Here is a 27,985-nt window from a genome sequence, read left to right as displayed (position 1 = left end):
GACCTCTGTGCTGAGTCTCACCGTGGAGCTGACTTTCAGAAGAAGAAAGAGTAAAAAGTGGAGTCCTCAGAGGTTGGTTAACAGGGAAACCCACAGGAGAGAGGACTCAGCCTTGGACGGGACCCCACAACCCAGATGAACCTTTGAAGGCATCTGAGGTCGTAGAAGAGCTGGGGGCCCACAGGGTCAGAGCTCCCGTGGGTGCCTGCAGCTACATGTTGGGGGTCAGAACACCTCTGTGGTCACCACCAACGCCCGAGAGGATGAAAGGTGTGGCCTTCAGCCCAGGACGGTCATTCTTGACTATAAGGAAGTGACATATGGCAGAGGGTGGGGACACCACCAAGGAGGAAACGTCCCAGCGGCTCTGCTATGCGGAGACCTGTGTGGCCGTCAGAGGAGCAGCCATGTGCTCTGAGAAGGGGCAGCAGCCTCTCTGAGGCCACGGGGCCTGTCCTGTCATTGGGGTTGAGAGCAGAAGCTCAGGGCGCCGAGAGCCGGGGGTCTGCAGCCGCCTGTGCAGCTCCTGACCCTAAGCTTCCTGCACCCTGACCATCCAGCATCGGACTCAAATCTGGGCTGGACACGGAAGCAGAGAGGCCCAGAAAAGCGGAAGTGGGCACAGGCCAATCGAACCCTCATTGAAGAGGCTTGTCCGTGTCCACCCATAGGACCTGGCGCTGCTGCAGGCTGTGAGAAATGACCCTGAGGAGTGGGGTCACGTGGCTGCCTTCAGCTCTGCTCCTTCTCCAGGTCCCAGGTGAGCGGGGCTGGGCTGCATGGGAGCTGGGCCCCGAATGGGAATGAGGAAAGACTGGGAGGGGGAGGGTGTGGAGGGTGAGGAGCAGCCCAGCCAGAGGGAGGCAGGACATGGGGGAGAGGAAGGGAAGGCAGAAATGCTTCCAGGACCAGCCAGCACCTGCCTCAGCAGCAACCACAAGGATTCAGTGGACAAAGCAGGCGAGTCTCAACCACTGCGCCCTCAGAGCTGTGCTGGGGAGGCAGGGCTGTGCTCACCACCTTATGGTCATAACCAGGGAAGTGGGCCCTGGCTGAGGGCTCAGTGGTTAGAGCGTCGACCTGACACAGGTTCAATTCTGGGTCAAAGGCATGTACCTGGGCTCATGCAGGAGGAAACCAATGAATGTGTCTCTCTCTTCCTCTGCCTCCCTACCTCTCTTCCACTCTCTCTAAAAAGCAATGGAAAAATATCCTTAAGTGATTAAAAATACATCAGAGATGTGGTCTTGGTGCATCACATACACACACATGTACATACACACATACATGTGCACACACTCCGTTATTCCCATCGTGGCCCTTCTTGTCTCCATGGACACCCTCTCCCTGTGTCACCACTGGGAGGAGGGAGCTATCGTGCCTGGTCCCATCACCTGGTCTGAGGAAAGGCATGGCCTCCAGACCCTGAGGGCTCTTGAGGGACCTGCACCCCAGGGCGCCCCTGCCCCTGGCCCATCTGGTAAGATCCCGGGATGGGCTGTGTCTTCCAGGCTGTTTGACTCTGAGCGGCCCCGAGCAAGTGACGGGCACCGTGGGGGGATCGCTGAGCGTGCAGTGTCGGTACGAGAGGCAGTTCAAGGAAAATAACAAATACTGGTGCAAAAGCCCATGTTTGGCATCGCTGAGGACGAAGATTGTGGAGACCACAAAGTCAGAGAGAGAAGTGAGGAGCGGCCGAGTGTCCATCAGGGACCATCCAGCAACCCTCACCTTCACAGTGACCTTGGAGAGCCTCACAGAGAGTGATGGAGGCACATACAGGTGTGGGATCCATAGACCATGGACAGAAGGACTGATAGACCTCACCTTCCAGGTTGAGGTGTCTGTGTCCCCAGGTGAGTCACACACACCCTACCCTCGCCCCAGTCCAGGCTGCCTGACCTGTACCTGGTCACCCGCTGGTCAGGGCAGACATGTTATTGAAGAGCTGGGTGAAGTGGGGGGTCAGTGATCAGGACACAGCATGTGTGGGTGTTATCTGGGCACACGTGCGCCACACACACACACACACACACACACACACACACACACAGTCTGTTCCAGACCCCTTCGGAGCCCAGGCCCTGACGGAGTCTCAGGCCTGGATGGCTCCTGAGGCACCACCCTCACACCCATGGTCCTGGGGGCCTGCAGCTGCCATGAGACGGGCCCAGAGGAGCCCTGGTTCCGTGTGTGGGGCCCCTGTGATGTTCTGGGGGCCACCCTTCCCTTCAGGCTGACCCTGTCCCTCCCCGTTTTTCTCTGATGCCTCGTAGCCACAGGGGGGAACCCAGAGGAGCCCCTGAAAATACCTCCCTCAGGAAGGAGAGGAAAGATGATCACGTGGCTCTCAGGTGCTACGTCCCCAGCTCCCTGCCCGCTCTCCGCACAATTCTCTCCACAGGTCGCTGTGCTTGTTGCCTGAGAGCCCAGTGAACATCACCTTCCTGCTGACGGTGGTTCTGGCTGCTCACTTCCTCCTTGTAGTTCTCAGTTTCTCCCTCTCACATGGGTGGTTCCCTCACTGGCCTTTGTGTCTTGGTGTTTAAGAGGGAGAAACTGGAAATTCATGGAAACCTCTGGCAGGGGGAGGGGGAGGGGTTGTCCCTGTGCCTTCGGGACAGGCCACGTTCTATGGGGTCCACCAGGTGTGTGCCTCTCTAGATCAGGGGTGGGGAACGTCCGGGCTGAGGGCCGTATAAGGCCCAAGAAATCATTGGGTCTGGCCCTGCCAAGGCATTAGGGGAGAGGGAATGAAACGCTGGCCAAACAGAACAGGCTAATGTTTAAGTTGATGATTTTGTGAAGCCTGAGAATGATGTTATAAATCTCCAAATGGCCCTTGGCAGGAAAAGGGCCCCCACCCCTGCTCTAGGTCCTTCTTTCTGCTCATTTCTTCCCCCAGAGAGGACTGCCCAGTGGGCCAAGGCCTGGCTGACAGTGTGGGGGCTGGTAGCTCAGACACAGCTGGAAGCCCGAGATCCGGAGCCCAGCACCTGGGCGAGGCCCTCCTCTGGGTGCAGACTTTTGTTGTATCCTCCAGGATGGAGGGGCCTCCCTTTTCCAGGCACTAATCGCATGGATGAGGGCTCCACCCTCATGACCTAACCACCTCCAAATGCCTGGCCTCCTAATACCACCCACTGGGCCTGGGGCTTACAACAAAAGAATTGTGGAGACTTGAGCATTCAGACCACGGTGTGTCTAAGGGAGTGCGGTCCCGCCATTTAGTGCAGACTCTGAGGCAGGTCTGTTTCCTGGGTCTCACACCAAGCACTCCATGCCTGAGGGCCCCGGCCACCCATCACTCTAGTCAAGGCTACAGAATAAGTGTCACCCCGCCCCCTGCTGGCGGGACAGGGGGAGAAGGGGTGGCTGTGGTGGGGGTGTGGCCGGAGCCAGGTGCTCTTCCCACATAGTCAGATCCTCTGCTGAGCAGGACGACTCTGCATCCAGACATGCCCACTGGACCACGGAGTTCCTGGTGAGGGGCCGGGGGAAGGGGCCCAGGAAGGGGGTCCAGCTCTCACCTGGCGGTGGCCATGGAGGGGATGGCCTGAGTGACCTTGACCTTGTGTCAGAGTCACACAGCTGAAAGAGTGGAAAACCCAGGGCCTGACATGCAATTCTCCCTCAGCCCCCACCCTGAAGATCGTCACAAGCACCCTGGGCTCTACAAGCACCCTGGGCCCTCTCTCCTCCCTGCCAGTGACCACTGGGCCCAGCATGACCAGTCAGGAGACGCCTGATGCCAGCCAACACCCTCGGTAAGGGGCGCACATCCCAGGACTTTAACACCTGGTGGATTCTCCTTTGGATGGGGGGTGGGGTGAAGGGGTGGTGACGATGTGGCTCACTGTGCATCACCGTCACCGTGTCCCCCACAGGTCCCTGCTCAGCAGTGTCCACTTCCTGCTCCTCATATTCCTGAAGGTGCCCCTGTTCCTGGGCATGCTCAGTGCTGTCCTCTGGGTGAACAGGCCTCAGCGGGCAACTTGTGAGGAAACACAGTTTGGCTAAGACAACCTGCCACCGTCCCCGCCCACCCATGTCCTGTCCAGAGACACAGCCACTCGGGCTACAGAAGACAGAGCCGCCACCCTGAGCCTTACATCCCTTTTCAGCTTATCGCCAGAGACTTAAAAAAAAACATTTTAATGACTATATCACCCACACAAACGTGTGTATATGAACAGTTGAAGGACTACAAATAAACATCTGTGTACCCGCCATTCAGCCTAAGAAATCAAACATCATGGAGACAGTTAAAGCCCCCACCTACTTCTCCCTGACTTCAAGCCCCTCCTTCTCCTGATGCCAGAGTCAACCTCTCTCTATATTAGTTTGTGCCAATCATTTCTATTACCCAACCTCACAGTTAAGAACGAAGACCACGCTTGTGGCAGTTTTTAAAGCCACCAACAGATGGCGACAGAGGCCATCTGCAGAGCTTCACTGTGGACCTCTTCATGGACTCAGAAATAATTCTTCTCCAACAGGCTTGCTTCTCAGTTGATGGTTCCCTCCCGGCTGATCCCCAAATCCAGACCCATTGTATCCTGCTGGCCTTTCCCCCAGGCTGGGTCCACTCCCCACCCCATCCTGCTCATCAGCCTGGGCTATCTGAGTAGGGACCCCCTTGTCTCCATGGGGGCCAACCAGATGTGGACTCAGGCATTCAGAGGGCCAGGGACCAGGGATCGAGGTACAACCAGGGGTCTGGAGCCCAGTGGGCAGCTCAGACTGGAGGAGACTGAACCTAGGGGTGGGGATGGAGCCAGGTGTGAGAGACAAAGACAGACCTGATTCCTGTCCAAGGCTTCAGATTTCTTGAGAAGCAACACCACGTGGATCTGCTGATTTCTCACTCCCTGGGAGAGGCAGAGAGACCCAGGCCCTCAGTGAACGCATTCAGCGAGCTTGGAACTTCAGGTGGTGACAGCTGGCACCACTTCCTATTCCCCTGGAACCAGGGAACTTGTGTCTAAGGGACTAACTATGACCGGTGCCAGGATGCGTCTAAGGAAGGGCAGCTGTGGGGATGAGAAGCAAGGAGACAGAGGTGCAGGGGCGAAGAGAGATGGGTGGGAAGTGGGGAGGGGTGGCGGGGTCCATCTTGCAGTGTCCTGGGAGAGTCTACAGTTTGGCCCTGGCCTGGCATCCCATGAACAGCCTCAAAATTAGTCTTTAACATGATCTCTACATTGAGTTATCTACACCACCACAGGCTGTGTAGGTAGACATGTTTGTGCTATGTATTTTTACATGTGTTTTATTCCTATTAAAGTTAACATTTTAATACCATAGTCATCTTCTCATTGTCTGATTGATTATTCTTTTTGATCATTTTTGTATCAAAAGTTGACTCATGTACTTTACACACTTTAAACATGACACCATTTTGGTAACCCTATTCTGACATCTTTTTTTCCCCCCAAGATGCGAGAGTTTCAAAAATAAAAGTGAACTATGTGTGAGGTGTAAGGTGGGGACTAGACTTATTGGGGTGACCACTCTGTCAGATATATAAGTATCTGAGCGCAATGTTGTACACGTGAAACTAAGGCCTGGAGAGGGATGGACACTCTGACTAAAACTAAGGGGCAAGGGGAGTGAGACCCTTGTCAGGTCCATACGGGTCGAGCAGGCCAAGCAAGGAGAGTGTGTCTCATTGGAAGGGTGTGTGGCAAGGAGTGCCACTGCCTGCTATTGATTTCTGTGGCTCTTGCTGATGAGCAGAGAAGAGAGAGAAAGGGCAACAGGGGGATGTCACTGTCGGGGTGAGAGGACAGAGGACACAGAGGGTCAGGAAAAAGGAGGGGAAGGGACAGCTTGGAGAGACGTGGAGGAAGGATGGATGGGGAGCGAGGAGAGAAGAAGACCATGTTACAGGAGTTGGGTTGCAACCACTCTGGGGTTATGATTGCCTTTGGTTGTGGTAAGCTGGTGTAGAAGAGGAACAGGTCTGGGAAGAGAGTGTTTGGGGGAAATGGACAGACCTGGATTGTGCAAGACAAGGTTGAGAAACCAGCCTAACCCGGGAGACACCTTAAAATAGGCCCCACCTCTTGACCTGCACCCCTACCATTTCCAGGCAAATAGGCCAGGGAGCCATCACGTCCTGAGACTACCGAGCCTGTCTGAGGTAGGACAGACCTGCCTCCCCACCTCCTGGGAAGGACCATCCCCATCTCTGCCCCTTGAAGAGGCCCCTGGTCACCCCTATGAACACCAAAGGGGCCCAGCTACCAGTATCTTTGGGAAGACCGCCCTCTCTGTGCCATTGGATGGAGAGGAAAGGCTCAGTCTCAGCCCGGCAGGGTCCCCCACTCTCCATGCTCTGAGCTCTGAGCTCTCCTTGTCCACTGTCAGACCTCTGTGCTGAGTCTCACCGTGGAGCTGACTTTCAGAAGAAGAAGGAGTAAAACGTGGAGTCCTTAGAGCAGAGGTTCACAACCTATTGGTCGCGACCCCTTTGGGGTTCGAATGACCGTTCCACAGGGGTCGCCTAAGACCATCGGAAAACACATACATAATTACATATTGTTTTTGTGATTAATCACTATGATTTAATTATGTTCAATTTGTAACAATGAAAATACATCCTGCATATCAGATATTTACATTACGATTCATAACAGTAGCAACATTACAGTTATGAAGCAGCAACGAAAATAATTTTATGGTTGGGAGTCACCTCAACATGAGGAACTGTATTAAAGGGTCGCGGCATTAGGAAGGTTGAGAACCGCTGCCTCAGAGGGTTGGTGAACAGGGAACCCACAGGAGGGAGGACTCAGCCTTGGATGGGACCCCACAACCAAGATGAGACCTTTGAAGGCATCTGAGGTGGTAGAAGAGTTGGGGCCCACAGGGTCAGAGCTCCCGTGGGTGCCTGCAGCTACATGTTGGGGGTCAGAACACCTCTGTGGTCACCACCAACGCCCGAGAGGATGAAAAGGTGTGGCCTTCAGCCCGGGACTATCATTCTTGACTACAGGGAAGTGACATATGGCAGAAGGTGGGGACACCACCAAGGAGGAAACGTCCCAGCGGCTCTGCTGTGCGGAGACGTGTGTGGCCGTCAGAGGAGCAGCCATGTGCTCTGAGAAGGGGCAGCAGCCTCTCTGAGGCCACGGGGCCTGTCCTGTCATTGGGGTTGAGAGCAGAAGCTCAGGGCGCTGAGAGCCGGGGGTCTGCAGCCGCCTGTGCAGCTCCTGACCCTAAGCTTCCTGCACCCTGACCATCCAGCATCGGACTCAAATCTGGGCTGGACACGGTAGCAGAGAGGCCCAGAAATGCAGAAGTGGGCACAGTGCAATTGAATTTCAGCAAGGAGGCTTGACTGTGTCTGCACATAGGGCTTGGCACTGTTGCAGGCTCTGTCTGTGTGGAGACATGACCCCGAGGAGTGGGGCCACATGGCTGCCTTCAGCTCTGCTCCTTCTCCAGGTCCAAGGTAAGCGGGGCTGGGCTGCATGGGAGCTGGACCCCGAGTGGGAATGAGGAAAGATGGGGATGGGGAGTGGGTGAAGGGTAGGGAGCAGCCCAGCAGGAGAGAGGGAGGACATGGGGGAGTGGGTAGAGGTTGAGCAGCAGCCCAGCAGGAGGGAAGGAGGACATGGGTGAGAGCAAGGGAGGCATAGAAGCTTCTGGGAACGGTCAGCACCTGCCTCAGCAGCAACCACAAGGATTCAGTGCACAAAGCAAGTGAGTCTCAATCATTGCACCAACAGAGATGCACTGGGGAGACTGGGCCTGTGCTCACCACCTGTTTGTCATAACGAGGGAAGTGGGCCCTGGCTGAGGGCTCAGTGGTAAGAGCATCGGCCCGATGCAGATTTAATTCTGGGTCAAAGGCATGTACCTGGGCTCATGCAGAAGCCAACCAATCAATGTGTCTCTCTTACATCAATGTTTCTCTCTTCCTCTTCCTTCCTACCTCCCTTCCACTCTCTCTAAAAAGCAATGGAACAATATCCTTAAGTGATGAAAAAATAATCAGAGATGTGGTCTTGGTGCATCACACACACTTACACACACACTCATACTCATGTTCACACACACACATACACACACATACCCATATTCACACACACACACACACACACACACACACATACACACACATGTGCACAAACTCTGTTTTTCCCATCGTGGCCCTTCTTGTCTCCATGGACACCCTCTCCCTGTGTCACCACTGAGAGGAGGGAGCTATCACCCCTAGTCCCCTCGCCTGGTCTGAGGAAAGGCATGGCCTCCAGACCCTGAGGGCTCTTGAGGGACCTGCACCCCAGGGTGCCCCTGCCCCTGGCCCTTCTGGTAAGAACCCGGAACGGCCTGTGTCTTCCAGGCTGTTTGTCTCTGAGCTGCCCCAGGCGCGTGACGGGCACCGTGGGGGGATCGCTGAGCGTACAGTGTCGGTACGAGAAGAAGTACACAGACCATAACAAATACTGGTGCAAAGGCCCATGGTTGCCACCACTAACGAGGAAGACTGTGGAGACCACAGAGTCACAGAGAGAAGTGAGGAGCGGCCGAGTCTCCATCAGGGACCATCCAGCAACCCTCACCTTCACAGTGACCTTGGAGAGCCTCACAGAGGGCGATGGAGGCACATACTGGTGTGGGATGGACAGACCATGGACAGAAGAACCTTTTGTCCCCACCTTCCCAGTTGTGGTGTCTGTGTCCCCAGGTGAGTCGCACACAACCTCCCCTCACCCAGCTCCAGGTTGCCTGACCTGTACCTGGTCACCCGCTGGTCAGGACAGACATAGACTGAAGAGCAGGGTGAAGTGGGGGTCAGTGATCAGGACACAGCGTGTGTGGGTGTTGTGTTATCTTGGCACACATGTGCCACACACACACACACACACACACTCTCACACACATACACACACACACACACGCTCAGTCTGTTGCAGACCCCTTCAGAGCCCAGGCCCTGACGGAGTCTCAGGCCTGGATGGCTCCTGAGGCATCACCCTCACACCCGGGGTCCTGGGGGCCTGCAGCTGCCATGAGACGGGCCCAGAGGAGCCCGGGTTCCCTGTGTGGGGCCCTTGTGATGTTCTGGGGGCCTCCCTTCCCTTCAAGGCTGACCCTGTCCCTCCCCGTTTTTCTCTGATGCCTCGTAGCCACAGGAGGGAACCCAGAGGAGCCCCTGAAAATACCTCCCTCAGGAAGGAGAGGAAAGGTGATCACGTGGTGCTCAGGTGCTGTGGCCCCAGCTCCCTGCCCGCTCTCCGTACAATTCTCTCCACAGGTTGCTGTGCTTGTTGCCTGAGAGCCCAGTGAACATCACCTTCCTGATGACGGAGGTTCTGGCTGCTCACTTCCTCCTTGCAGTTCTTGGTTTCTCCCTCTCACGTAGGAGGTTCCCTCACTGGCCTTTGTGTCTGCCTATGTAAGAGGGAGAAACTGGAAACCCCAGAACCTCTGGCTGGAGGGAGGGGGAGGGGTTGTCCCTGTGCCTTCGGGACAGGCCACGTTCTATGGGGTCCACCTGGTGTGTGTCTCTCTAGATCAGGGTGGGGAACGTCTGGCCTGAGGGCCGTATAAGGCCCAGGAAATCATTGGGTCTGGCCCTGCCAGGCATTAGGGGTAAGGGAATGAAATGCTGGCCAAACAGAACAGGCTAATGTTTAAGTGGATGATTTTGTGAAGCCTGAGAATGATGTTATAAATCTCCAAATGGCCCTTGGCAGGAAAAGGGCCCCCACCCCTGCCCTAGGTCCTTCTTTCTGCTCATTTCTTCCCCCAGAGAGGATGCCCAGTGGGCCAAGGCCTGGCTGACAGTGTGGGGGCTGGTAGCTCAGACACAGCTGGAAGCCTGAGATCAGGAGGCCGGCAGGTGGGGGAGGCCCTCCTCCAGGTGCAGACTTTTGTTGTATCCTCAGTGGTGAGAGGCCTTCCTCATCGGGGCACTTATCCCATGGATGAGGGCTCCACCCTCATGCCCTGACCACCTCCACATGCCTGGCCTTCTAATACCACGCACTGGGCCCAGAGCTTTGAACAAAGGAATTTTGGAGACTCGACCATTCAGACCACGGCATGTCTAAGGGATGCGGGTCTCGCCATCCAGTGCAGACTCTGAGGCAGGTCTATTTTCTCATCTCACTGGTCTCCCTGGATCCATCAGCCACGACCAATGTCCCTGGCCACCTATCACTCTAGTCAAGGCTACAGAATAAGTGTCACCCCATCCCTGCTAGCCAGACAAGGGGGAGAAGGGGTGGCTGTGGTGGGGGTGTGGCCAAGTGTTCTTCCCACACAGTCAGATCCTCTGCTGAGCAGGATCAGGATCACTCTGCATCCGGACATGCCCACCAGGCCACGGAGTTCCTGGAGAGGGGGCCCAGGGAGGGGGCCCTGGTCCAGCCTGCCTGTGGCCATGGAGGGGATGGCCTCAGTGACCTTGACCTTGCTTCAGAGCCACACAGCTGACAGAGTGGAAGACCCAGGGCCTGACATGTGCTTCTCCCTCAGCCCCCACCCTGAAGATAGTCACAAGCACCCTGGACCCTCCCTCCTCCCTGCCAGTGACCACTGGGCCCAGTGTGACCAGCCAGGAGACGCCTGATGCCAGCCAACACCCTCGGTAAGGGGCGCACATCCCAGGACTTGACACCTGGTGGGTTCTCCTCTGGATGGGGGGCGGGGGTGGTGACGATGTGGCTCACTGTGCATCACCGTCACCGTGTCCCCCTCAGGTCCCTGCTCAGCAGTGTGCACTTCCTGCTCCTCATATTCCTGAAGGTGCCCCTGTTCCTGAGCATGCTCAGTGCTGTCCTCTGGGTGAACAGGCCTCAGCGGGCAACTTGTGAGGAAACACAGTTTGGCTAAGACCACCTGCCACCATCCCCGCCCACCCATGTCCTGTCCAGAGACACAGCCACTCGGGCTACAGAAGACAGAGCCGCCACCCTGAGCCTTACATCCCTTTTCAGCTTATCGCCAGAGGCTTAAAAAAACATTTTAATGAATATATCTTCTACACAAACATTTTAATGACTATATGAACAGTTGAAGGACTAAAAATAAACATCTGTGTACCCGCCATTCAGCCTAAGAATTCAAACATCATTGAGAATTTTAAAGCCCCCACCTACTTCTCCCTGACCTCAGCTCCTGCCAGCGTCAACCACTCTCTGAAATGAAATGATTATTTTGAGCCAATCATTTCTATTACCCAACCTCATGGGTAAGAAGGAACACGCTTGTGGCAGTTTTTAAAGCCACCAACAGATGGCGCCAGAGGCAATCTGCAGAGCTTCACTGTGGACCTCTTCATAGACTTAGAAATAATTCTTCTCCAAAAGGATTGCTTCTCAGTCGCTGGATCCCTCCAGGCTGGTCCCCAAATCCAGACCCTTTGTATCCTGCTGGCCTTTCCCCCAGGCTGGGTCCACTCCCCGCCCCATCCTGCTCATCAGCCTGGGCTATCTGAGTAGGGACCCCCTTGTCTCCATGAGGCCAACCAGATGTTCATTCAGGCATTCAGGGGAGCAGGGCTCAAGGTACAACCTGGGGTCTGGAGCCCAGTGGGCAGCTCAGACTGGAGAAGACTGAACCTAGGAGAGGGGATGGAACCAGGCACCAGAGACAAGACACACCTGATTTCTGTCCAAGGCTTCAGATTTCTTGAGAAGCAACACCATGTGGATCTGCTGATTTCTCACTCTCTGGGAGAGGCAGAGAGACCAGGGCCTCAGTGAACACGTTCAGCGAGCTTGGAACTTCAGGTGGTGAAAATTGTCACCACTTCAAATTCCCCAGGAAAAAGGGAACTTGTGTCTAAGGGACTCACTATGACCGGTGCCAGGAAGCGTCTAAGGAAGGGCAGCTGTGGGGATGAGAAGCAAGGAGACAGAGGTGCAGGGGCGAAGAGAGATGGGTGGGAAGTGGGGAGGGGTGGCGGGGTCCATCTTGCAGTGTCCTGGGAGAGTCTACAGTTTGGCCCTGGCCTGGTATCCCATGAACAGCCTCAAAATTTGTCTTTAACATGATCTCTACATTGAATTATCTACACCACCACAGGCTGTGTTGGTAGGTGTGTTGATGCTATGTATTTATACGTGTGTTTTATTCCTACTAAGCCACCAGAAAGTTAACATTTTAATGCCATAGTCATCTTCTCATTGTCTGATTGATTATTCTTTGTGGTCATTTGTGTATCCAAAGTTGATTCCTGAACTTGACACAATTAAAACATGTCACCATTTTGGTAACCCTATGTTGATTTTTTTTTTTCCAATATGCTGAGAGCTTCAAAAATAAAAGTGAACTATGTGTAAGGTGTCAGGTTGGGACCAGACTTATCAGGTGATCACTTTGTAAGGTATAAAAGTGTCTGGGCGCAATGTTCACCTGAAACTAAGGCCTGGAGAGGGATGGACACACTGACTAAAACATAGGGTCACTAAGGGGCCAGGGGAGTGAGACCCTTGTCAGGTCCACTCGGGTCAAGCAGGCCAAGCAAGGAGAGTGTGTCTCATTGGACGACGTGCGGCAAGGAGTGCCACTGCCTGCTATTGATTTCTGTGGCTCTTGCTGATGAGTAGAGAAGAGAGAGAAAGGGCAACAGAGGGATGTCACAGTTGTGGTGAGAGGACAGAGGACACAGAAGGTCAGGAAAAAGGAGGAGAAGGGACAGCTTGGAGAGACTTGGAGGAAGGATGGATGGGGAGCGAGAAGAGAAGAAGCCCATGTTACAGGAGTTGGGTTGCAACCACTCTGGGTTATTATTGCCTTTGGTCGTGGGAAGCTGGTGTAGAAGAGGAACAGGTCTGGGAAGAGAGTGTTTGGGGGAAACAGATAGACCTGGATGCACATGACAAGGTTGAGAAACCAGCCTAACCCAGGAGACACCTTAAAATAGGCCCCACCTCTTGACCTGCCCCCCTACCATTTCCAGGGCAAACTGGCCAGGGAGCCATCATGTCCTGAGACTACCGAGCCAGTCTGAGGCAGGACAGACCTGCCTCCCCACCTCCTGGGAAGGACCATCCCCATCTCTGCCCCTTGAAGAGGCCCCTGGTCACCCCTGTGAACCCCAAAGGTTCACCAGCGACAATGCCTTTGGGAAGACCGCCCTCTCTGTGCCATTGGACAGAGAGGAAAGGCTCAGTCTCAGCTGCTCAAGGTCCCCCACTCTCCATGCTCTGAGCTCTGAGCTCTCCTTGTCCACTGTCAGACCTCTGTGCTGAGTCTCACCGTGGAGTTGACTTTCAGAAGAAAGAGGAAAAAGTAGAGTCCTCAGAGGGTTGGTGAAAGGGAACCCACAGGAGGGAGAACTCAGCCTTGGACGGGACCCCACAACCAAGGTGGGACATTAGAAGGCATCTGAGGTCGTAGAAGAGTTGGGACCCACAGGATCAGAGCTCCCGTGGGTGCCTGCAGCTACATGTTGGGGGTCAGAACACCTCTGTGGTCACCACTAAGGCCCAAGATGATGAAAACGTGTGGCCTTCAGCCCAGGACTGTCATTCTTGACTTCAAGGAAGTGACATGTGGCAGAGGGTGGGGACACCATCAAGGAGGAAATGTCCCAGGGGCTCTGCTGTGCAGAGACCTGTGGTCGTCAGAGGAGCAGCCATGTGCTCTGAGAAGGGGCTGCAGCCTCTCTGAGGCCACGGGGCCTGTCCTGTCATTGGGGTTGAGAGCAGAAGCCCAGGGCGCCGAGAGCCGGGGGTCTGCAGCCGCCTGTGCAGCTCCTGACCCTAAGCTTCCTGCACCCTGACCATCCAGCATCCGACTCTAAACAGGGCTGGACAGGGAAGCAGAGAGGCCCAGAAAAGCAGAAGTGGGCACAGGGTAATCGAACCTCAGCGAGAAGCCTTGACTGTGTCCACACTTAGGGCCTGGCACTGCTGCAGGCTGTGTCTGTGTGGAGACATGACCCCGAGGAGTGGGGCCACGTGGCTGCCTTCAGCTCTGCTCCTTCTCCAGGTCTCAGATGAGCGGGGCTGGGCGGGGAGCTGGGCCCCAAGTGGGAATGAGGAAAAACTGGTGGGGGTTGTGGTGGGTGAGCAGCAGCACAGCAGGGGGGAGGGAGGACATGGGGGAGAGCAAGGGGAGGCAGAGAAACTTCTGGGAACGGCCAGCACCTGCCTCAGCAGCAACCACAAGGATTCAGTGCACAAAGCAGGTGAGTCACAACCACTGTGCCCACAGAGCTGTACTGGGGAGGCAGGGCCTGTGCTCACCACCTTACTGTCATAACCAGGGATGTGTGCCCTGGCTGAGGACTCAGTGGTTAGAGCATCGGCCCGACGCAGGTTAGATTCTGAATCAAAGGCATGTACCTGGGCTCATGCAGGAGGCAACCAATCAATGTGTCTCTCTTACATCAATGTTTCTCTCTTCCTCTGCCTCCCTACCTTCCTTTCACTCTCTGTAAAAAGCAATTGAAAGATATCCATAAGTGATTAAAAAAAAATCAGAGATGTGGTTTTGGTGCATCACACACTTATACACACACACATATCCACACATAGACACAGGCACATAGATACACACACATACATGTGCACACACTCCCTTTTTCCCATTGTGGCCCTTCTTGTCTCCATGGACACCCTCTCATTGTGTCACCACTGGGAGGAGGGAGCTATCGCCCCTGGTCCCCTCACCTGGTCTGAGGAAAGGCATGGCCTCCAGACCCTGAGGGCTCTTGAGGGACCTGCACCCCAGGGTGCCCCTGCCCCTGGCCCTTCTGGTAAGAACCCGGGACGGGCTGTGTCTTCCAGGCTGTTTGTCTCTGAGCGGCCCCGAGCAAGTGACGGGCACCGTGGGGGGATCGCTGAGCGTGCAGTGTCGGTACGAGAAGAAGTACACAGACCATAACAAATACTGGTGCAAAAGCCCATGTTTGCCATCGCTGAGGACGAAGATTGTGGAGACCACAGAGTCACAGAGAGAAGTGAGGAGCGGCCGTGTGTCCATCAGGGACCATCCAGCAACCCTCACCTTCACAGTGACCTTGGAGAGCCTCACAGAGAGCGATGGAGGCACATACAGGTGTGGGATCGATACACCATGGACAGAGAGACTTATACACCTCACCTTCCCGGTTGAGGTGTCTGTTGTGTCCCCAGGTGAGTCACACACACCCTCCCCTCGCCCCTGCTTTAGGCTGCCTGATCTACCTGGTCACCCGCTGGTCAGGACAGACATGGAATTGAAGAGCTGGTTAAAGTAGGGGGTCAGTGATCAGGACACAGCACGTGTGGGTGTTGTGTTGTCTGGACACACACACACACACACACACACACAGTCTGTTCCAGACCCCTTCGGAGCCCAGGCCCTGACGGAGTCTCAGGCCTGGATAGCTCCTGAGGCACCAGCCTCACAGCCATAATCCTGAGGGCCTGCAGCTGCCATGAGACAGACCCAGAGGAGCCCCAGGTCCCTGTGTGGGGTCCCTGTGATGTTTGGGGGCCTCCCTTCCCTTCAGGCTGACCCTGTCCCTCCCCGTCTTTCTCTGATGCCTTGTAGCCACAGGGGGGAACCCAGAGGAGCCCCTGAAAATACCTCCCTCAGGAAGGAGGGGAAAGGTGATCACGTGGCGCTCAGGTGCTTTGGCCCCAGCTCCCTGCCCGCTCTCCGTACAGTTCTCTCCACCAGGTCGCTGTGCTTGTTGCCTGAGAGCCCAGTGAACATCACCTTCCTGCTGACGGTGGCTCTGGCTCCTCACTTCCTCCTTGAAGTTCTCGGTTTCTCACTCTCACGTAGGAGGTTCCCTCACTGGCCTTAGTGTCTTGCTATTTAAGAGGGAGAAACTGGAAACCCCAGAATTCTGGCTGGTGGAGGGGGAGGGGTTGTCCCTCTGCCTTCGGGACAGGCCATGTTCTATGGGGTCCACCTGGTGTGTGTCTCTCTAGATCAGGGGTGGGGAACGTCCGGCCCGAGGGCCGTATAAGGCCCAGGAAATCGTTGGGTCTGGCCCTGCCAGGCATTAGGGGTGAGGGAATGAAACGCTGGCCAAACAGAACAGGCTAATGTTTAAGCTGATGATTTTGTGTGGCCCGCCAATGGTGTTATAAATCTCCAAATGGCCCTTGGCAGGAAACAGGTCCCCCACCCCTGCTCCAGGTCTTTCTTTCTGCTCATTTCTTCCCCAGAGAGGACTGCCCAGTGGGTTAAAGGCCTGGCTGACAGTGTGGGGGCTGGTAGCTTAGACACAGCTGGAAGCCGTGTCAGGAGGCCGGCAGGTGGGCAAGGCCCTCCTCTGGGTGCAGACTTTTGTTTTATCCTTGGGGGTGAGGGGCCTCCCTCATCCGGGCTCTAATCCCATGGATGAGGGCTCCACCCTCATGCCCTGACCACCTCCAAATGCCTGGCCTCCTAACACCACCCACTGGGCATGGGGCTTTCAACAAAGGAATTTTGGAAACTGGAGCATTCAGACCACGGCGTGTCTAAGGGATGCGGATCCTGCCATCCAGTGCAGACTCCGAGGCACATCTATTTCCTTGTCTCACTCATCTCACTGGATCCATCAGCCACGCCCAAGGTCCCTTCCCATCCATCATTCTAGTCAAGGCTACAGAATAAGTGTCACCCCGCCCCTGCTGGCGGGACAAGGGGGAGAAGGGGTGGCTGTGGTGGGGGTGTGGCCAAGTGATCTTCCCACACAGTCAGATCCTCTGCTGAGCAGGACGACTCTGCATCCGGACATGCCCACTGGGCCACGGAGTTCCTGGAGAGCGGCCTGGGGAGGGGGCCCAGGGAGGAGGCCCAGGGAGGAGGCCCAGGTCTGGCCTGGCTGTGGCCATGGAGGGGATGGCCTGAGTGACCTTGACCTTGCTTCAGAGTCTCACAGCTGACAGAGTGGAAGACCCAGGGCCTGACATGTGCTTCTCCCTCAGCCCCCACCCTGAAGACCATCACAAGCACCCTGGGCCCTCCCTCCTCCCTGCCAGTGACCACTGGGCCCAGCATGACCAGCCTGGAGACGCCTGATGCCAGCCAACACCCTCGGTAAGGGGCGCACATCCCAGGACTTTGACACCTGGTGGATTCTCCTCTGGATGGGGGGCGGGGGTGGTGACGATGTGGCTCACTGTGCATCACCGTCACCGTGTCCCCCGCAGGTCCCTGCTCAGCAGTGTCCACTTCCTGCTCCTCATATTCCTGAAGGTGCCCCTGTTCCTGAGCATGCTCAGTGCTGTCCTCTGGGTGAACAGGCCTCAGCGGGCAACTTGTGAGGAAACACAGTTTGGCTAAGACAACCTGCCACCATCCCCGCCCACCCATGTCCTGTCCAGAGACACAGCCACTCGGGCTACAGAAGACAGAACCTCCACCCTGAGCCTTACATCCCTTTTCAGCTTATCACCAGAGACTTAAAAAAACATTTTAATGACTATATCACCCACACAAACGTGTGTATATGAACAGATGAAGGACTTTTCAGTGTACACGCCATTCAGCCTAAGAAATCAAACATCATGGAGACATTTAAAGCCTCCACCTACTTCTCCCTGACTTCAAGCCCCTCCTTCTCCTCCTGCCAGAGTCAACCACTCTCTCCATTAGTTTTTCCCAATCATTTCTATTACCAACCTCACAGTTAATACTAAGAGCACACTTTTAGCAGTTCTTAAGGCCACCAACAGATGTCGCCAGAGGCAATATGCAGGGCTTCACAGTGGACCTCTTCATGACTCAGAAATAATTCTTCTCCAACAGGATTGCTTCTCAATTGCTGGTCCCTCCCGGCTGAACCCAAATCCAGACCCATTGTATCCTGCTGGCCTTTCCCCCAGGCTGGGTCCACTCCCCGCCCCATCCTGCTCATCAGCCTGGGCTATCTGAGTAGGGACCCCCTTGTCACCATGGGGGCCAACCAGATGTGGACTCAGGCATTCAGGAGGCGAGGGACCAGGGCTCAAGGTACAAGCAGGGGTCTGGAGCCCAGTGGGCAGCTCAGACTGGAGGAGACTGAACCTAGGGGAGGGGATGGAGCCAGGTGTGAGAGATGAAGACAGACCTGATTCCTGTCCAAGGCTTCAGATTTCTTGAGAAGCAACACCACGTGGATCTGCTGATTTCTCACTCCCTGGGAGAGGCAGAGAGACCCAGGGCCCTCAGTGAACACATTCAGCGAGCTTGGAACTTCAGGTGGTAACAGCTGTCACCACCTCTTATTCAAGGGGTGGACAACCCCTGGCATGCGTGCCAAACATGGCACGCCAGTAACTTTTGTTGGTAGGCAAAACCCTCTCTTATAATCTTCCATTTACAATTGTGAATCTTTGTTCTCAGTGATGAATTTTGTTAAGTCTCATAATAGGAGTAGCCTGACGGATGAAAGTAGTAGCTCGTGAATATCTCTGAAGGTCACAAAATATAAACCTGATGCAAAATCTCTGTCATCAGTGATGTAGCAGCAAAAGTTCCACTGATAATATCAAACAGAGTCATAAAGTGTTATGTAGGACTATCAGTGTACATGTATACATTAAAAAATAAATGTATTTTTCATCATCATATACTGTGTTTTTGGCTTGAATGAATTTTATTATTTCTTCAAGGTTCTTCACATATGTACACCTTAAGAGAGATATCAAGTAGGCGTAACATGTTCTCAAAAAATTAGGGTTGGCATGCAGAAGAATTTTGAGTCAGAGATTTTGCTGGTTTTGGCACGCACTCTCAAAAAGGTTGTCCAGCCCTGTCCTATTCTTTAGGAACAAGGGAACTTGTGTCTAAGGGACTAACTATGACCAGTGCCAGGAAGAGTCTAAGGAAGGGCAGCTGTGGGGATGAGAACCAAGGAGACTGAGGTGCAGGGGCAAAGAGAGATGGGTGGGAAGTGGGGAGGGGTGGCGGGGTCCATCTTGCAGTGTCCTGGGAGAGTCTACAGTTTGGCCCTGGCCTGGCATCCCATGAACAGCCTCAAACTTAGTCTTTAACATGATCTCTACATTGAATTATCTACACCACCACAGGCTGTGTTGGTAGACGTGTTTATGGTATGTATTTATACATGTGTTTTATTCCTACTAAGCTACCAGAAAGTTAACATTTTAATGCAATAGTCATCTTGTCATTGTCTGATTGATTATTCTTTGTGGTCATTTGTGTATCAAAAGTAGATTCATGAACTTGACGCACTTAACACATGACACCATTTTGGTAACCCTATTCTGACTTTTTTTTTTTCAAGATGTGAGAGCTTCAAAAATAAAAGTTAACTATGTGTAAGGTGTCAGGTGGGGACTAGACTTATTGGGGTGACCACTCTGTCAGATATATAAGTGTCTGGGCGCTATGTTGTTCACCTGAAACTAAGGCCTGGAGAGGGATGGACACTCTGACTGAAGTGTCTCATTGGATGATGTGCGGCAAGGAGTGACACTGACTGCTATTGATTTCTGTGGCTCTTGCTGATGAGCAGAGAAGAGAGAGAAAGGGCAACAGGAGAATGTCAATGTCGTGGTGAGAGGACAGAGGACACAGAAGGTCAGAGAAAAAGGAGGAGAAGGGACAGCTTGGAGAGGCTTGGGGTAAGGATGGATGGGGAGCGAGGAGAGAAGAAGCCCATGTTACAGGAGTTGGGTTGCAACCACTCTGGGGTTATTATTGCCTTTGGTTGCGGTAAGTTGGTGTAGAAGAGGAATAGGTCTGGGAAGAGAGTGTTCGGGGGAAACGGATAGACCTGGATGCGCATGACAAGGTTGAGAAACCAGCCCAACCCAGGAGACACCTTAAAATAGGTCCCACCTTTTGACCTGCGCCCCTACCATTTCCAGGGCAAATTGGCCAGGGAGCCATCATTTCCTCAGACTACGGATCCTGTCTGAGGTAGGACAGACCTGCCTCCCCACCTCCTGGGAAGGACCATCCCCATCTCTGCCCCTTAAAGAGGCCCCTGGTCACCCCTGTGAACCGCAAAGGTTCACCAGCGAGAGTGCCTTTGGGAAGACCACCCTCTCTGTGCCACGGGAAGGAGAGGAAAGGCTCAGTCTCAGCTGCTCAAGGTCCCCCACTCTCCATGCTCTGAGCTCTGAGCTCTCCTTGTCCACTGTCAGACCTCTGTGCTGAGTCTCACCGTGGAGCTGACCTTCAGAAGCAGAAAGAGGAAAACGTGGAGTCCTTAGAGCAGCGGTTCTCAACCTTCTGGCCCTTTAACTACAGTTCCTCATGTGGTGACCCAACCATAAAATTATTTTCGTTGCTACTTCATAACTGTAATGTTGCTACTGTTATGAATCGTAATGTAAATATCTGATATGCAGGATGGTCTTAGGCGACCCCTGTGAAAGGGTCGTTCAACTGCCAAAGGGGTCGCGGCCCACAGGTTGAGAACCGCTGCCTTAGAGGGTTGGTGAAAGGGAACCCACAGGAGGGAGAACTCAGCCTTGGATGGGACCCCACAACCAAGATGGGACCTTTGAAGGCATCTGAGGTCGTAGAAGAGTTGGGGCCCCACAGGGTCAGAGCTCCCGTGGGTGCCTGCAGCTACATGCTGGGGGTCAGAACACCTCTAGGTCACCACCAAGCCCTGAGAGGATGAAATGGTCTGGCCTTCAGCCCAGGATTATCATTCCTGACTACAAGGAAGTGACATGTGGCAGAGGGTGGGGACACCACCAAGGAGGAAACGTCCCAGCGGCTCTGCTGTGCGGAGACCTGTGTGGCCGTCAGAGGAGCAGCCATGTGCTCTGAGAAGGGGCAGCAGCCTCTCTGAGGCCACGGGGCCTGTCCTGTCATTGGGGTTGAGAGCAGAAGCCCAGGGCGCCGAGAGCTGGGGGTCTGCAGCCGCCTGTGCAGCTCCTGACCCTAAGCTTCCTGCGCCCTGACCATCCAGCATCGGACTCAAATCTGGGCTGGACACGGAAGCAGAGAGGCCCAGAAAAGCGGAAGTGGGCACAGGCCAATCGAACCCTCATTGAAGAGGCTTGTCCGTGTCCACCCATAGGACCTGGCGCTGCTGCAGGCTGTGAGAAATGACCCTGAGGAGTGGGGTCACGTGGCTGCCTTCAGCTCTGCTCCTTCTCCAGGTCCCAGGTGAGCAGGGCTGGGCTGCACAGGGAGCTGGATCCTGAGTGGGAATGAGGAAAGACTGGGAGGGGGAGGGTGTGGAGGGTGAGGAGCAGACCAGCAGGAGGGAGGGAGGACATGGGGGAGAGCAAAGGGGAGGCAGAAAAGCTTCTGGGAGCGGCCAGCACCTGCCTCAGCAGCAACCACAAGGATTCAGTGCACAAAGCAGGTGAGTCTGAACCACTGCGCCCACAGAGCTGTGCTAGGGAGACGGGGCCTGTGCTCCTCACCTGATTGTCACAACCAGGGATGTGGGCCCTGGCTGAGGGCTCAATGGTTAGAGCCGAGGTTCTCAACCTGTGGGTCGCAACCCTTTGGCATTCGAATGACCCTTTCACAGGGGTCGCCTAAGACCACCCTGCATATCAGATATTTACATTATGATTCATAACAGTAGCAACATTGCACTTATGAAGTAGCAACGAAAATCATTTTAAGGTTGGGCCACATGAGGAACTGTATTTAAAGGGCCAGAAGGTTGAGAACCACTGGGTTAGAGCGTCGGCACGACGCAGGTTCAATTCTGGGTCAAAGGCATGTACCTGCGCTCATGCAATCAATGTTTCTCTCTTGCTCTGCCTCCATTCCTCCCTTCCACTCTCTCTAAAAAGCAATGGAAAAATATCCTTAAGTGATTAAAAAAATCAGAGATGAGGTCTTGGTGCATCACATACACTTGTACACACACACACACCTGCACACACACACACATACATGTGCACACACTCCCTTTTTCCCATCGTGGCCCTTCTTGTCTCCATGCACACCCTCTCCCTGTGTCACCACTTAGAGGAGGGAGCTATCGCCCCTGGTCCCCTCGCCTGGTCTGAGGAAAGGCATGGCCTCCAAACCCTCAGGGCTCTTGAATGACCTGCACCCCAGGGCGCCCCTGCCCCTGGCCCATCTGGTAAGATCCCGGGATGGTCTGTGTCTTCCAGGCTGTTTGTCTCTGAGCGGCCCCAGGCGGGTGACGGGCACCGTCGGGGGATCGCTGAGCGTGCAGTGTCGGTATGAGAAGGAGTTCAAGGAAAATAACAAATACTGGTGCAAAAGCCCATGTTTGGCATCGCTGAGGACGAAGATTGTGGAGACCACAAAGTCAGAGAGAGAAGTGAGGAGCGGCCGTGTGTCCATCAGGGACCATCCAGCAACCCTCACCTTCACAGTGACCTTGGAGAGCCTCACAGAGAGCGATGGAGGCACATACAGGTGTGGGATCCATAGACCATGGACAGAAGGACTGATAGACCTCACCTTCCAGGTTGAGGTGTCTGTTGTGTCCCCAGGTGAGTCGCACACACCCTCCCCCTGCCCCAGTCCAGGCTGCCTGATCTACTTGGTCACCCGCTGGTCAGGGCAGACATGTTATTGAAGAGCTGGGTGAAGTGGGGGGTCAGTGATCAGGACACAGCATGTGTGGGTGTTATCTGGGCACAGGTGTGCCCTGCACACACACACACACACACACACACACACACACACACACAGTCTGTTCCAGACCCCTTTGGAGCCCAGGCCCTGACGGAGTCTCAGGCCTGGATGGCTCCTGAGGCACCACCTTCACACCCATGGTCCTGGGGGCCTGCAGCTGCCATGAGACGGGCCCAGAGGAGCCCCAGTTCCCTGTGTGGGGCCCTTGTGATGTTCTGGGCTGACCTGTCCCTCCCCGTTTTTCTCTGATGCCTCGTAGCCACAGGGGGGAACCCAGAGGAGCCCCTGAAAATACCTCCCTCAGGAAGGAGAGGAAAGGTGATCACGTGGCGCTCAGGTGCTACATCCCCAGCTCCCTGCCCGCTCTCCGCACAATTCTCTCCACCAGGTCGCTGTGCTTGTTGCCTGAGAGCCCAGTGAACATCACCTTCCTGCTGACGGTGGCTCTGGCTGCTCACTTCCTCCTTGAAGTTCTCGGTTTCTCCCTCTCATGTGGGAGGTTCCCTCACTGGCTTTTGTGTCTTGCTATTTAAGAGGGAGAAACTGAAAACCCCAGAACCTTTGGCTGGGGGAGGGGGAGGGCCTTGTCCAGGGCCTTTGGGTCCGGCCATGTACTATGCCAGTGGTACTCAACCTGTGGGTCTTGACCCCTTTGGGGTCGAATGACCCTTTCACAGGGGTTGCCTAAGGTGATTGGAAAACACATATATAGTTACATATTGTTTTTGTGATTAATCACTATGCTTTAATTATGTTCAATTTGTAACAATGAAATTGGGGGTCACCACACAGGAGGAGCTGTATTAAAGGGTTGCGGCATTAGGAAGGTGAGAACCACTGTTCTATGGGGTCCACCTGGTGTGTGTCTCTCTAGATCAGGGTGGGGACCGTCCATCCCGAGGGACATATAAGGCCCATGAAATCTTTGGGTCTGGCTCTGCCAAGGCATTAGGGGTGAGTGGATGAAACACTGGCCAAACAGAACAAGCTAATGTTTAAGTTGATGATTTTGTGTGGCCCGCCAATGGTGTTATAAATCTCCAAATGGCCCTTGGCAGGAAACAGGTCCCCCACCCCCTGCTCCAGGTCTTTCTTTCTGCTCATTTCTTCCCCAGAGAGGACTGCCCAGTGGGCCAAAGGCCTGGCTGACAGTGTGCGGGCTGGTAGCTTAGACACAGCTGGAAGCCGTGTCAGGAGGCCGGCAGGTGGGCAAGGCCCTCCTCTGGGTGCAGACTTTTGTTGTATCCTTGGGGGTGAGGGGCCTCCCTCATCCGGGCTCTAATCCCATGGATGAGGGCTCCACCCTCATGCCCTGACCACCTCCAAATGCCTGGCCTCCTAACACCACCCACTGGGCCCGGGGCTTTCAACAAAGGAATTTTAGAGACAGGAGCATTCAGACCACGGCGTGTCTAAGGGACTGTGGGGTCCCGCCATCCAGTGCAGACTCTGAGGCAGGTCTGTCTCACTCCTGGGTCTCACTCCAAGCACTCCACGCCTGAGGGCCCCGGCCACCCATCACTCTAGGTAAGGCTACAGAATAAGTGTCACCCCACCCCCTGCTGGCGGGACAAGGGGGAGAAGGGGTGGCTCTGGTGGGGGCATGGCTGGAGCCAGGTGCTCTTCCCACACACTCTCAGGTCCTCTGCTGAGCAAGACAATTCTGCATCTCTACATGCCCACCAGGCCACGGAGTTCCTGGAGAGGGGCCCGGGGAGGGGGCCCAGGTCTGGCCGGCCTGTGGCCATGGAGGGGATGGCCTGAGTGACTTTGACCTTGTGTCAGAGCCACACAGCTGACAGAGTGGAAGACCCAGGGCCTGACATGTGCTTCTCCCTCAGCCCCCACCCTGGAGATTGTCACAAGCACCCTGGGCCCTCCAAGCACGCTGGGTCCTCCCTCCTCCCTGCCAGTGACCACTGGGACCAGCATGATCAGCCAGGAGATGCCTGATGCATCACACACACTTATACACACACACACACACACACACACACACACACACATACATGTGCACACACTCTCTTTTTCCCATCGTGGCCCTTCTTGTCTCCATGCACACCCTCTCCCTGTGTAACACTGAGAGGAGGGAGCTATCGCCCCTGGTCCCCTCGCCTGGTCTGAGGAAAGGCATGGCCTCCAGACCCTGAGGGCTCTTGAGGGACCTGCACCCCAGAGTGCCCCTACCCCTGGCCCATCTGGTAAGAATCCGGGACGGGCTTTGTCTTCCAGGCTATTTGTCTCTGAGTGGCCCCAGGCGGGTGACGGGCACCGTGGGGGGATCGCTGAGCGTGCAGTGTCGGTACGAGAAGCAGTTCAAGGAAAATAACAAATACTGGTGCAAAAGCCCATGTTTGGCATCGCTGAGGACGAAGATTGTGGAGACCACAAAGTCAGAGAGAGAAGTGAGGAGTGGCCGTGTGTCCATCAGGGACCATCCAGCAACCCTCACCTTCACAGTGACCTTGGAGAGCCTCACAGAGAGCGATGGAGGCACATACAGGTGTGGGATCCACAGACTATGGACAGAAGGACTGATAGACCTCACCTTCCCGGTTGAGGTGTCTGTGTCCCCAGGTGAGTCACACACACCCTCCCCTCACCCCAGCTCCAGGTGCCTGATCTACCTGGTCACCCGCTGGTCAGGACAGACATGGAAAAGAAGAGTTGGGTGAAGTGGGGGTCAGTGATCAGGACACAGCGTGTGTGGGTGTTATCTGGGCACAGGTGTTTCCTGTACACAAATATACACACACAGAGTCTCTTCCAGACCCCTTCGGGGCCCAGCCCTAACGCAGTCTCAGGCCTGGATGGCTCCTGAGACACCTGCAGCTGCCATGAGACGGGCCCAGAGGAGCCCCAGTTCCCTGTGTGGGGCCCCTGTGATGTTTGGGGGCCTCCCTTCCCTCCAGGCTGACCCTGTCCCTCCCCGTCTTTCTCTGATGCCTTGTAGCCACAGGGGGGAACCCAGAGGAGCCCCTGAAAATACCTCCCTCAGGAAGGAGAGGAAAGGTGATCACGTGGTGCTCAGGTGCTGTGGCCCTAGCTCCCTGCCCGCTCTCCGCACAATTCTCTCCACAGGTCGCTGTGCTTGTTGCCTGAGAGCCCAGTGAACATCACCTTCCTGCTGACGGTGTCTCTGGCTGCTTTCTTCCTCCTTGTAGTTCTTGGTTTCTCCCTCTCATGTGGGAGGTTCCCTCACTGGCCTTTGTGTCTGCCTATGTAAGAGGGAGAAACTGGAAATCCCAGAACCTCTGGCTGGAGGGAGGGGGAGGGGTTGTCCCTGTGCCTTCGGGACAGGCCACGTTCTATGGGGTCCACCTGGTGTGTGTCTCTCTAGATCAGGGCGGGGAACGTCTGGCCTGAGGGCCGTATAAGGCCCAGGAAATCATTGGGTCTGGCCCTGCCAGGGCATTAGGGGAGAGGGAATGAAATGCCTGTCCAAACAGAACAAGCTAATGTTTAAGTTGATGATTTTGTGTGGCCTTCGAATGATGTTATAAATCTCCAAATGGCCCTTGGCAGGAAAAGGGCCCCCACCCCTGCCCTAGGTCTTTCTTTCTGCTCATTTCTTCCCCCAGAGAGGACTGCCCAGTGGGCCAAGGCCTGGCTGACAGTGTGGGGGCTGGTAGCTCAGACACAGCTGGAAGCCCGAGATCAGGAGGCCGGCAGGTGGGGGAGGCCCTCCTCTGGGTGCAGACTTTTGTTGTATCCTCCGGGGTGAGGGGCCTCCCTCATCTGGGCACAAATCCCATGGATGAGGGCTCCACCCTCATGCCCTGACCACCTCCAAATGCCTGGCCTCCTAACACCACCCACTGGGCCTGGGGCTTTCAACAAAGGAATTTTGGAGACAGGAGCAATCAGACCACGGCGTGTCTAAGGGACTGCGGTCCGGCCATACAGTACAGACCCTGAGGCAGGTCTGTTTCCTGGGTCTCACACCAAGCACTCCACGCCTGAGGGCCCCAGCCACCTATCACTCTAGTCAAGGCTACAGAATAGGTGTCACCCCGTCCCCTGCTGGTGGGACAGGGGGAGAAGGGGTGGCTGTGGTGGGGGTGTGGCCGGAGCCAGGTGCTCTTCCCACACACTCTCAGATCCTCTGCTGAGCAGGAGGACTCTGCTTCCGAAGGTGCTCACGTGGCCACAGAGTTCCTGGAGAGGGGCCCGGGGAGGGGGCCCAGGTCTGGCCTGCCTGTGGCCATGGAGGTGATGGCCTCAGTGACCTTGACCTTGTGTCAGAGCCACACAGCTGACAGAGTGGAAGACCCAGGGCCTGACATGTGCTTCTCCCTCAGCCCCCACCCTGAAGATCGTCACAAGCACCCTGGGTCCTCCAAGCACCCTGGATCCTCCAAGCACCTTGGGATCTACAAGCACCCTGGGTCCTCCAAGCACCCTGGGTCCTCCAAGCACCCTGGGTCTTCCAAGCACCCTGGGTCCTCCAAGCACCCTGGGTCCTCCAAGCACCCTGGGTCTTCCAAGCACCCTGGGTCCTCCAAGCACCCTGGGTCCTCCAAGCACCCTGGGTTCTCCAAGCACCTTAGGACCTCCAAGCACCCTGGGTCCTCCAAGCACCCTGGGTCCTCCAAGCACCCTGGGTTCTCCAAGCACCCTGGGACCTCCAAGCACCCTGGGTCCTCCAAGCACCCTGGGTTCTCCAAGCACCCTGGACCCTCCCTCCTCTCGGCCAGCGACCACCGGGCCCAGTGTGACCAGCCAGGAGACGCCTGATGCCAGCCAACACCCTCGGTAAGGGGCGCACATCCCAGGACTTTGACAACTGGTGGATTCTCCTCTAGATGGGGGGTGGGGTGGTGACGATGTGGCTCACTGTGCATCTCCATCACCGTGTCCCCCACAGGTCCCTGCTCAGCAGTGTCCACTTCCTGCTCCTCATATTCCTGAAGGTGCCCCTGTTCCTGAGCATGCTCGGTGCCGTCCTGTGGGTGAACCGGCCTAAGCGGAGCTCTGGGGGGAGGCAGAGTCAGATCTGCTCTGAGAACCAGTGACACCTGCTCTGTCAATGCCCCGCCCAAGAGCACAGCCCCCCTGTGGGAGGAAGGACCTTCTGACCAATCAATCCAGTGTCATTGTCCATGATTCTGTCGGAATAGTCTGTGAACCTATTGGAGAGTTTTTTCTTTCAATGCATCAGATACACACAAAAGATACCTAATAAATGCATACTCATTAAGCCACTCCTGTGCCCACCTTGTAGCTTATGTAACAAACACCATGAATACACCTGTAGCCCTAAGCATCTCACCGAGGGAACCAGCTCTGAGTTTACATTCATCATCTCCTTAGTTTTTCTCTCTCTCTCTCTAAATATATATATATATTCGAGGCCTGGTGAATGAAATTTGTGCACTGGGGGAAGGGGGGGTCCCTCAGCCCAGCCTGCACTCTCTTGCAGTCTGGAAGCCCTCAGGGGATGTCCGACTGATGGCTTAGGCCCGCTCCCCATGGGCCTAAGCCACCAGTTGGACAG

General features: G+C 55.3%; 1 protein-coding gene across 2 annotated transcripts; it reads left to right on the top strand.

Moving 5' to 3' along the window:
- On the top strand, positions 1–27,685 carry LOC132219057 (polymeric immunoglobulin receptor-like). Of its 2 annotated transcripts, XM_059671089.1 has the most exons (5): positions 1–760; positions 1,512–1,856; positions 24,721–25,065; positions 26,790–27,243; positions 27,356–27,685. In XM_059671089.1, the coding sequence occupies exons 1-5, from the start codon at positions 700–702 to the stop codon at positions 27,501–27,503; spliced, it is 1,353 nt and encodes a 450-aa protein (XP_059527072.1). In that variant the 5' UTR covers positions 1–699; the 3' UTR covers positions 27,504–27,685. The 2 variants fall into 2 exon arrangements, with proteins under 2 accessions (XP_059527072.1, XP_059527073.1); XM_059671090.1 differs by lacking the exons at positions 24,721–25,065; positions 26,790–27,243; positions 27,356–27,685 and adding exons at positions 8,354–8,698; positions 14,757–15,255 and having other exon boundaries at positions 332–760.
- Positions 27,686–27,985: the final 300 nt, after the last annotated feature.

This window comes from Myotis daubentonii, chromosome 16 (genome assembly GCF_963259705.1).
Source record: "Myotis daubentonii chromosome 16, mMyoDau2.1, whole genome shotgun sequence".
NCBI classification, from domain to species: Eukaryota; Metazoa; Chordata; class Mammalia; order Chiroptera; family Vespertilionidae; genus Myotis; species Myotis daubentonii.
The sequence above is the reverse complement of the archived record's forward strand: the minus strand, read 5'-3'. Positions and strand labels throughout refer to the sequence as shown.